Raw genomic sequence first — 11,128 nt, forward strand, 5'->3', positions numbered from 1 at the left:
TCAACTGTAAATCCTTTAACCTTGTGAAATAATAGATACATACATATTTTTAATCTGCCAGTTTGTTGATACATTTAATAAAGCCGGGTGATTTTAATAATAATTTGCCCCAAATTGTTCTTAACTGAATCAAAATTACATTCAAATAACAAATTGAGATGCCTGAAAAGTTTGTAGAGGGATGTGCGAACGTTTTGTTAAACGATCTCAGCGAAGTACCATTGTGCACAGCAATAGTTACAAATGCATTTTCATGGTGTCTAGAAAGCTGAACTTACCACATAGGAAGTGAAGGCAGCGGTCGGGTCTGTGCCGTACTGGAGGTGGCTGTTATAGCCTGGGGAAGGGGCTGTAAACGCTGTAGATCCGGCGTATGGGCTGAAGGCAGATCCCGAAGAAGATCTCCCAAGTTCATCCGTCCTGGGTCCCGATATGACGCTCGTGCTGTACGCTGGACACGAGTAAAGAGCTAACGAAGCTGACGGTTGGTACAAGTAACCCTGAGGATACGACATGGCTAAGATTAGTGATTGTGTGTCTCTGTGTGAATCAGCCCCCTATTTCCAAGGCTTTTATGTGAATTGTGTGAAGCGGAGTCATACACCGGCAGATTGCCTGGGTCCGCGCTGTCAGCTGCAAGCTGACTCCCAGTGTTTACTTGCTTGCAGAAGTTTTCCTTTAGATGGGGCTGCTTGGAAAAGGTCCTGCAAGATGCAAGTTAGAAATTCAGGATTTCTGACGCCTTCTACGCACTCGCAGCTCCTCCTATAAGGGTGTTGTCAATAGAAGAGAGGCACCAACAATGCTGGGGTGCCACAACCAACCTAACAGAGTCTGCTACTCTCTCTCTCACACACACACTCGATCCCCCTCCTCTCTCTCCTCCTCCCCTCTCTCTCTCCCTCCCTCCTTCTCTCGAGCTGTGTCTGTACTTTCTCTCTCTCTCTCTCTCTCTCTCTCACTCACTCACTCTCTCTCCCTCCCTCCCTCCCTCCCTCCCCTCTCTCACTATCTATCTATCTATTTGGCGGAACAAGACTCATTTCAAGGCTCAAGTGCGCCGGCCCCTGGATGGCAATCTTTTACCAGGCTCCAGCAACTTAAACTTTAGTTTGCTAATGTTGTACGTGACGGAGCCTGGCGAATCAGATCTCGTCAAATCGGGGACAAATTTAAACTTACTGGAAATATATGCCAATTCTACGCTCCAAAGTACGTTTGTTAAACTTTCCTTGAAATTTAAATTTACTGCCAGGAATTAATTACAATCCTGTCGTGTGCTAAAGATTCTGTAATGTTACAGGTGTATAACTATTGTAGAAAATGCCGTGAAGCGGAAGCTATTTTTAGACGGTTCACTGTAAAATATATTTAACAAATGTGATGCTTTAAATTGGGATTTAACTAATTTTAAAATGCATCAGCAACTCACCCACCCCGTCTCCCCGTGCCCACGTGGTTCAGCTAATTATTCAGTCAACAGTTAAGTAATAACAGAACACGGCCGGTGCTAATGCGAAATGATAGACAGTGACTCTAGCTTCGGCGCCTTGCGAAGGGGAAGGGGAAGAGCATCTCGTTTTCGCACTCGTGATTAACCATCCAGCAGCTTTGCTAGAATTATGTGCGGTCCGTGTCTTTGAACGTTGGGCGAAGACAGGATCGGCCTGGCTGTGATGTCATTTGCCACCAGCTGACTTGCCACACTTGAATAACAGGCCAGCCTCGTGGAAGCGCACCCCACCATAGAGAAGGGTAGAGTGAAAGAATCAACAATAAATTTTTAAAAAAGGACTAACGGTTATCTTGAAATCACTCCAGGGTATTGGCTATTTTTATATGCCGTTAACAGCGTACTATTAATCTGATGAGGTGATTTGATTCAATTTTAAGTCTGTCTGTTTTTTTTGTTCTGACAGCAGCTGTCAGTGCAGTCTATAACATTAATGCAAAATGAGGCTCGCAGTGAAGGATCAACAATTGTGATGTCATTACTGAAAATTTATTGAGAAATAATTTGCAGTAGGTGCATGGAACATCCTGTGCTAGAGTACACAGGAGAATCCCCTCCCCCCACCCCACCCCGCACCACCCCTAGTGTTCCATTCCGTTCTACAAAAACCTTCAAAATAAATGCTGTGTTTAATTGTTGCAGATTGAAGGAAGGTAATTTTCAAAATTGGCTACCTATTGACATCAGTATACAGCAGTCATTAGAAAGCCATGCCAAACTACGATTAAGCATAATGTGTAGACAGTGCACACATAAATGTACATGAAGAATTACTTATGCAACAATAGAAGCCTGTCCAAGAATTCCAAATAATAATAAACAATGATTATAAAATCTATTCTTTGATTACAATGTACTCTTGCACATATGAAAAAGTATCATTGGAAATTAACACACAATGGATTATATTAAAACCATTTTACAAACATACTCATAGTCCTCCTTGGATTCATATTAGAGCAGAAATTGTGTTGGTGGTCTACCTAATGGATTGCCTCCATCGTGAGCAATTTCACCTTTAGAATATGAGGTATAATTAAGTTGAGCTCCATACGTGTTGTCTTTTAATTATTCATTTAAAGTGGCCTGTAATGTATCAATATTGGATACCTACTGAATTTAGATTCATATGAGTTTTTCTTTTGATGTTTGGACTAATATACACTAAAACAAGGCATAATTCCTCTTAAAAAGAAGTCCTTGTTGTTCTCTGTCTATGTTTGCAACCACCCTTCCTCTCCCCAATGTCTTTTACACCTGTCACAGGGAATGGCAGCTAAGAAGTTGCCAGCAGAAGTTGTGTAATATGTAAATCAGTGAGTAGTCACACTCACCTGGGTCAGAGAATTCACCATTTATTGTACTTCTCAATAAATTCAATCTAGTCCAGTTCTAAAGGAATTTGTATTATCAAGAATGCTATATATTGGATGAAATGTTAAACCCAAGGAAACTTTGGCTTTCTTAAATGTACATAAAAGGTATTGTGGCATAATTTGGAAGAAGAGCATGAGAAATAATCTTGATATTCTCCACTATTTATCACTCAAACAACATTTCTGAAATAGATTATACTGTGTGGTCATTATCATATTGTGGTTTATGGGAGAATGCCACACCCATGTTGGTGTTTCTGGTTATTTCCAATCACAAGACAATCTAAGATACTTGATGGACTGCAAAACACGCCCAGCACATAGTGAAAATAACTGCTAAGTTACAAATCTTTCTTTTAACACAGCAAAATGCTTTTCTAATCTTCTTAATATGTTGTATTCTGCAATTCAGAAATTATCCAGTATTGGAGGTTGTACACTCATTTATTGATTTTGTAAAGATCCTTCTAAAAATGAAGAAGAGGACCATGCTTATCCATTCCATCATCTGTACAAACCATTGTAGACTATAGGACAATGACACATCAGAATAGTCTGAGTATTCTTGATGCCCTTGTCCTCTATGCATCAAAGATATCATCTTATAACTCAAAAGAAAGTCCCAGGTGTTAACATATACTTATAAGAACTTATTTGCAGACTCCAGGTAGTATAGCTGATTTAATAACGTTTGTATTTAAGGCTTTCAGAAGACAGTTAGTATCAAAATCCAAATACCTTATGCTTATATGTATTTTTCTTATTGCAGTCCGCCATTGCCAGTATGATTTCAGTCACATTTGTGTGTAAATAATTATTTATTAATTGCTGTATCAACAGTTCCTATTTAATTGTGTACTTAGCTGACTTGTGAATAGTTACAGGTTATTAAGAGGCTTAGTGAAGCAAATTTTTGAAGTCTTATTACTCCACTGTCACCTTGTATTGTGCATAAAAACATTAGTTTTATCATGTGACCATAGCCTGTTTAAATGATAATTAGTTAGTAAAGAAGAATTATTAGGATTGTGAATTCTGTTGAAATAATGGTCTCTAGCATAATGCACATACATATTTGTGAAAATTGAAAAAGTTGAACATGTGTCTAAGAACTACATTTAATATTTGATGTATTATGGCAAAAGGTGCTGGCACCACAATCTATATCAGATTGTTACACAATACAAGGCTTGTCCGGATAAATCCCATAACATTTCCCATTAACTGCAGAAAGCAGAAGTACAATAATCACAGAACTTCACAATGATTGTATGGCCATCAATAATAGATTCACAACAGACATAAGAGTTAGATATTTTGCAGCTAAGTGACAACCATACCTCGATAAGATGTTATAATGTTTTTATGACTGTTTTTATTGTTTTCTAATATAACCCATTTAAACATAATGCTTATTGTGGTTATTTTATTACTTTCTACAAAATCCATTTTAACACATGGCAGTTTTCAATCAATCTTTGTTTAATGCTTAGAGTCCAAGTGCATTATATTTACAGACACACATAAACTGATGAGAAGAGCAAAGATATTTACTTCATAATCTGACTCCCCACTTACTCTTATAATGTGTTTTCCTTCCTTTTGCTATGATGAACAGGTAGTATGACATGTCGACTACTTATTTCTATGGTTGAAAAATAATTGTTTTCTCTTATATACATTAACCTTCCTGAAAGGACATGAGAAAATAGGAATTCCAACAACTTGGTCACATGTTTTGGCATTGTGAATTTTAAGAGAAGTATTCCTGGTCAAATCTCAGTTTGTATTGGACAATTTGAAACAAGTTGACAGCAGTGCTTCTCTCCAGCTGCTGCACAGTTGTGCAACAGCTGCTGACAACATCTGTGCTTTCTGAGGCACTGCACTTGCTGTTGCATTTTGGCATTTGGAATGTTTTGATCACTTTAGTTAATGCTCCTCACCCTTCCTCTATAAGAGGGCTATTCGGCTTTTATAGAGCAATGGACCACTTGATATTTTCTGTATGGAAAATAACCTGTTTTATTTCTTGTAATTATTGAACACATAGCTGGAGATGGAGACTTAAGGGGGCAGACTATATTGTAATACGCCGGATAAACACTCTCAGTTACTAATATATTTGATAGAGTCATGCTACATTATTGTTATCAGACCCAATTATGCTGTGGGGTTGGGGGATTAAATAAGAGAAGGAGGAATGGACTGCCAAAATTCAGACTTTAATCATAATATGAATTCAACATAGATCTAAACAGAGGCCGAATTGTAGGATCTTGTTCATACAAGATCTTACAATGAATAAATATTTCTTCTAATGTTAGTTTTGTTATTAACAGGATATTATTTTGGCACCAGTTTGGCACAAGCCTACACATTTTTTTATTTTAACAACAAAGAAGTTTCCTATCAATTGATTAAAATTAACAATGTCTTGACGTTGACTACGTGTATTCAGCTCAAATTCATAGTGTACATTGATGCATAAGTAGTTCAAAGCCTTTAGTTTTAAACCATTACACAAGATGCCACCTGGCCATATCTATAGATGTGATCGATTTGTAATACAAGGAGGAAATGTTGGTAGTATTTACCTTTAATTGTAATCAACTTTGAGACTTAAATCTCATAAAGCAGATACATCGTTGCCTGTTGTGCTTTAGTAGGTATCGCAATTAAATTCTTCGCGAAATACGTATTTGAAATATACACGGTGGCTGCTTCAGTTATACTTCTCTGCTTTCGAGCTTTATCTCAACTGTAAAGCTATGTAAAACAGCCGATGTTGTCTACCCGCTATTCTCAGCACCAGGTAAATTATGTAGTTTGGATTGTCCCCATTTATTTTGAAAAATGGGAAAAGATTTTTTTAAACAGATCGAAGGAAAATGAATAATCTACTCAGCCGTTCATTCAGCGGAAACCGTTTTGGACAAGCTTCATTATGTAAGTTCCAAATAACACTAATTACTTGGGCCATTCAGAATTTAGAAGAGCGTCCTCACAATGCAACGCAAACCAGCTGATTCGATGCCTCTCACACTCTTAATCTCAAAATGAGTGTTTACTGGTGGATATAAGCGAATAAACGAACCAGGTATCCCCTCTCGAAAACTCATAAAAGGGTAGAAGCGAAAGCAGATTAAAACCATATGAACTGGGATAAATCCCTGCCGATCAACGGATGTAATCTCCTTTGATTCCACCAGATATATTTCCCAACACGAACATATCCCGGTTTATTTAATTCTCTTTGTCTGCTTATAGCAGCTATTCTGCCCAAGCCCATATCTCAGCGGGAAATCTCGCAAATCGATAGTTTTCTAAGTCTTTTGCCCTGCGAAATTAATCAACGCATTGCATATTGCCTTTAGCGCCTCAATTATAAGAAGGTTCTTTAATTGTACAATACTATGCTCTGATATCACTCTATGTGGATGATTGATTGAGATGTTTGTTCATATTCTCATCTGTTTATAATCCGTTTTGGTTACTTTCAATTACTTTTTTTTTGCGTGGATTAAAGGCTTAATGCTACATCTTTCTGAAATCATCTTTGGGTATCGCTATATTTATACAAGCAAATGACGACTGTCGAAGTGTGCACGTTGTTTAAATGTGCGTTTCATTGTTTTAACGTATTGCGTTAACAGACAATTGCAAGTATTCCATTATTGATACATTTGTTTCTAAGTCCATTAATACTTTTTAAAAAAAATTTACTTTGAATTGACAAGATATTCTTAACAAATCCCAAACGTTTAGACATTCCGGGAACTTCACGAAAAGCAATCCGTAAATGTGTTTTGGCATTATTCGTGCATTACAAGATCGAGGATATCCCGCTCCGAAACAGGCCGTTCGGCCCAAACAGTTCATACCAGGTTTGAACTCGATCACTTATCCAGCTCGATTACTTATCTAAACCTATTAACATATAATATCCTTCTGTTCGCTCTCATATGCTTTTCCAATTGTCCCTTAAATGGATCCTTGTCATTCCCTGTAATTTGTTTATACCACGAAATATTATTTTCTCTGATTATAGGATCGGAATTTCCACTGTTTTTCAGGCTTGGCTCATCATTGCGCATTCGTGTCACAAAAATACAATGTTTGCATATGATATATAGTAAACTATCATCTTTTCTATCTCTATTACTTAGACATTTCTGTGCAAGTAAACTACACACAACGAAAACCGAACGAAACCACTCGGAGCGCTGAGCAGGTAACGACACTCTTTGCAATACACACATCTAATTATCATCGGGGAAATCCTGATTGACAGGAGCGCGAGACCGCTTGGGAAATGTAGTTCGCATCACGAGCGCAACTCGCGGATGAACAACAGATCCCGAAATGCAGTGCAGCCCTTTTCACTGTCCTCTCGCTGATTGGTGGTGCGCCTCTGCTTCACATCGCCTGGTAACTAGCGGCCCGGACGCCGGGTAAGGAGGCGGGGGAAATACCATTCCGTATCGCAAACCCCGCCTACCCCGTGCGGCTCCCCCCCACCTACTTCCGCTTTACCTGGGTGGTTGCCAAGGTAGCCGGTCGGGCGACCGGAAGTGTTCCGGTGCAGTGAGACCCTTACGCTGAGAGATGGCGGCCAGGCGGCGAAATGCGGCTTTTATGTTAACTCTCGTTCACCTTCGAGGGTGCTTCAGGCGGGCCTGCACCATAGCGCCCGACCCGAAGGGTAAGTCACTCTTGTGTTCATCCCGAAGCCTTTTTTTTTACATACCCCATGCGCTGTTTATTCCAGTGCACACACATGCAGCTGCAATGCGCTTAATCCCAGGAAATGGACAGGCGATTAAAAAACGAGTCTGTGAAGTATTCATTACATTGTGACAGCGATTTAAATAGAGCTTTTTTTCCCGAGATGGATGCGATAAATGCTCTGTCGCATGTTTGAAGTTTTCTCTAGTTGTTGCTCGGTGTTTGTGCAGTGTTATAAATCAGACGTGAAGAAAAAATAGATTTTTTATGACCAAAACGGGGAGAGCAAACGGTTCTGTGAGGATTGAGAGCGGGTTTAGTTTCACTTGTAGCACACTTTCAGTGAATACTAAGGTTCTGGACAAATGCGTGGTAAGTACCGGGACGTTGCCGCAGGTCTTTTTTTCAGAAGGCACACTCAGAAGCAAAGCCGTCAAGGGGAACTTACCCCTTCATTTGAAATTCTTGACCTGAAACTGATTGCAACCCGCAGGTTTGCTTTGATGAAACTGGCACTCGCCAGCACCTTTTTGTTAACAGTCAAGTAAACAGACGCCGCCGTGCTAGTTTTTTTTACCACTGCAGTAGCACAGTACGTACATCGAGAAACAAAGGCGATATTAAAATCCTCCACTCAGGAATAATTAAGAACGTGTAAGTATATATTCAAAACAATTGTCATTTCCCCCCCTCCAAAAAAATTGTACATCACAGAATTCATTGTAAATATCGGCATAGTTCACATTTTATATAAAGTGAATATAACTATCGTGGAACCTGTATATCATTAAGATACATTTCATGTTGAAATACTTATACTGCTAAATATTTCTTGAAGGAAATAAATCTGCAGAGGATTGGATCTAAAACACAATACTGGTTGTAGTGTTTCCTTTTTTTATTTCTTTAAAGGAGGAATTGAATGCATAATAAAAATGCTGTTTTATCTGCTTATTCAGCAGTTATATGAATAAAATTTTATCTTCAACATTTGCTTTAAAATGTTTTCTAAGGAAGTACTCTTTTGATTTTTAACCTTGATAATAAGTTGAATTGTTATTTGCTGTTGGCCTAAAAATTGCTTAATCGGGATATATTCAGTCATTAAATTTATAACTAACCTAAAATCTGGCTTACCACCATTATATATACTGCATTGATTATGGAAGTGTTTCAGTAAATCTGATCGTTAAATTTAGTATCCCTTTCATGTTAATTCAACCTATCAGTGTTGGCTTTGCAAGATAAAAATGAGGCACCGAAAACTGAGAATGATCATTTATACCTGTCGCATTTTTGTGCTACAACTTTGCAGGGGGAGGCAATTTTCAAATGTAGTATGTCTTGCTGCTGTTATGGAGGTATATAAAGTTAATGTTACTTCATAATGTTTATAAAGTGGCTGTCTGTATAATACACTGTAGGTTATTAATTACAGTTGAAGTGTGATCAATTCCTGATAAGATGTTTTATTACTGGAAATTATATAATTATGTAAAGTAGCAACAGAATACTGCATCTAAACTCCCTCAATTTAAGATTAAAATGATTTGACAATGGCTTTCACTTTTCAGGGGATACCAGAAGTCACTATTACAATCCTGAAAATGAATACCTGCTGTCTGATCTTAATACACTTTTGTAATTAAATTTTGTAAAACAAGCAAATATGATGAATGCATTTATAAACATAATTTTGGTTAGAATTAAAATTGGACCAATTGTCATGATTGACTTTATACATAGCAGATCGCAATGTCCAATTATATTTTTTGCAAATATTCCAACAGGAACACTAGATTAATGGAGATGCAAGCTGGGTTCGAGGCTCAGGGTGGCAGCTCACAATTATCTTAACTCATATTTTAGTTGCTTTTTCAAATTGTAACTTGGAGTTCTACTACAAAACTGTGCATTGATAATGCTTCTCTCTGGTGCTTGAAGCAGCTATTAACCTGTCACAGGTGGTAGAATTCTTGACCCATGAAAGAACGCTGCAAGTTAAAGTGACAGTTAAACCTGTCAATTACATTTGCCTGCCACTGCTTGAGCTTTATCACTGCTCAGCTGCTGCTACTGTACTGCATGCTAAGAGAAGATGCTCCATCTTGGGACAGCAAACCGTTAAATCAACATGTTTTAAGACGTATTCTGGGATCAACAATTTACAAGCTTATGTCTAATGGAAAGTATGAATAAGGTTAATAAAAAATGATAATTTTGTCAAAGATACTAAAAATGTTTATAGATAAGCTTTATTTGAAAATTTTTATCCCTTCAGAAACAAAATATTCCAAATGTGTTTTTGCTTAAGTTGGATCTGATGCAGAAGATGAGGTAAGACATATTGAAACCAATTTTGCTAGAAGCAAGTTTAGAGTGTTTGGTTATCAAAATATCAAAGTATTGTTGTAGTAAGTCCATGTACAAAAATGCAAGATTTGCTTTTTCTCACGGCTTTGATGATACTGAAGTGCAGATTTTCTTAATTCCATCTTTGTCAGATCTCTTGGAGATTTAGCTTGTCTTCCATTAGTGATTGGTTGGCCCACATTTGAATAGCAGTCTATTCTAGGGATATTAAACAAAATATGACATCGTAACTCAGATATTGGGGCAAAAATCATATATTAACAGAGGTAGGTTTTACAGAACATTTTATGGAAGGAAAAAGTATTGAAGTGGTGGGGAGATTTAGGGAGAGAATTCTATAGCTTTTGCTTGTAGGGGCAGAAGGCACAAGTGGTGGAGCCATTCATTTTGCTGTTAATCAATAAGACAAAATTGAAGAATTGCAAATATTCCAAAGTATATTAAGAATGGAGGAGATCACAGAAAGAGAAGCGGGGCAGGAGGTGGCATTATGGATACAAAAAAAAAACACAATTTTAAAATGAAGGCTTTGTGGCCCATTTGGAGGGTGAAAAAGTGAATAAGAGTTCTTTTGGTAAATTCTGGTTTATAGTGGAATTAAAGAAAATATAACAGCTGAGAGCCAGTTGCAATAATCTAGATTTGGAGTGGTTAAAGAGGTTCAAGGTTTCAACATCAGTTAAACTGAGATGGGTGTTAAGATTAAATGAGTGAAATTGAGCAATATTAAATAAGTGAAATTGAATTGATGCAGATAAGTTGCCTAAAGCTCATTCAGATAATTTTTTTGGCTTTCGTTTTTGTCTGATTTTTTAAAAATTGAGTGGGAATACACTTACAGGAGAACAGAAATAGAAAAGTATTGTACTAGAAGTAGAAAAGTTTTTGTGCTAGATGCGCTGAAGGGCCTATTTTCTATGCTGTAGTGTTCTTAATTTTCTATTTATCTTGAAATTATTGAAGTCACATTGTAGTTTCCTAAATTTTTAATATTGGCAACATAGGTGTAGTACTGTAGAAATATTGTGTTTAAAAATAAAAATGGGGAAATTTGGAATGAATGCAATGTCAACTCAAAGTGAAGGAGAATCATAATTGCTATCAATTGCATAAAATAAACGAAAGATCCAGACTTTTA

General features: G+C 37.4%; 1 protein-coding gene across 5 annotated transcripts in view; it reads right to left on the reverse strand.

Moving 5' to 3' along the window:
- Positions 1 to 881, reverse strand: part of irx5a (iroquois homeobox 5a) — a 42,884-nt gene extending 42,003 nt beyond the window's left edge. For all 5 annotated transcript variants that reach the window (XR_012101890.1, XM_073069982.1, XM_073069981.1 and 2 more), the window contains exon 1: positions 279 to 881. Coding sequence is in view for 4 of the 5 variants with exons in the window: in XM_073069982.1 (XP_072926083.1) it covers positions 279 to 515 (237 nt within the window). In the remaining variant the exon portion in view is untranslated. The remainder of the gene's footprint in view (positions 1 to 278) is intronic.
- Between the last annotated feature and the right edge of the window lie 10,247 nt (positions 882 to 11,128).

This window comes from Hemitrygon akajei, chromosome 17, assembly GCF_048418815.1.
Source record: "Hemitrygon akajei chromosome 17, sHemAka1.3, whole genome shotgun sequence".
Lineage (NCBI taxonomy): Eukaryota > Metazoa > Chordata > Chondrichthyes > Myliobatiformes > Dasyatidae > Hemitrygon > Hemitrygon akajei.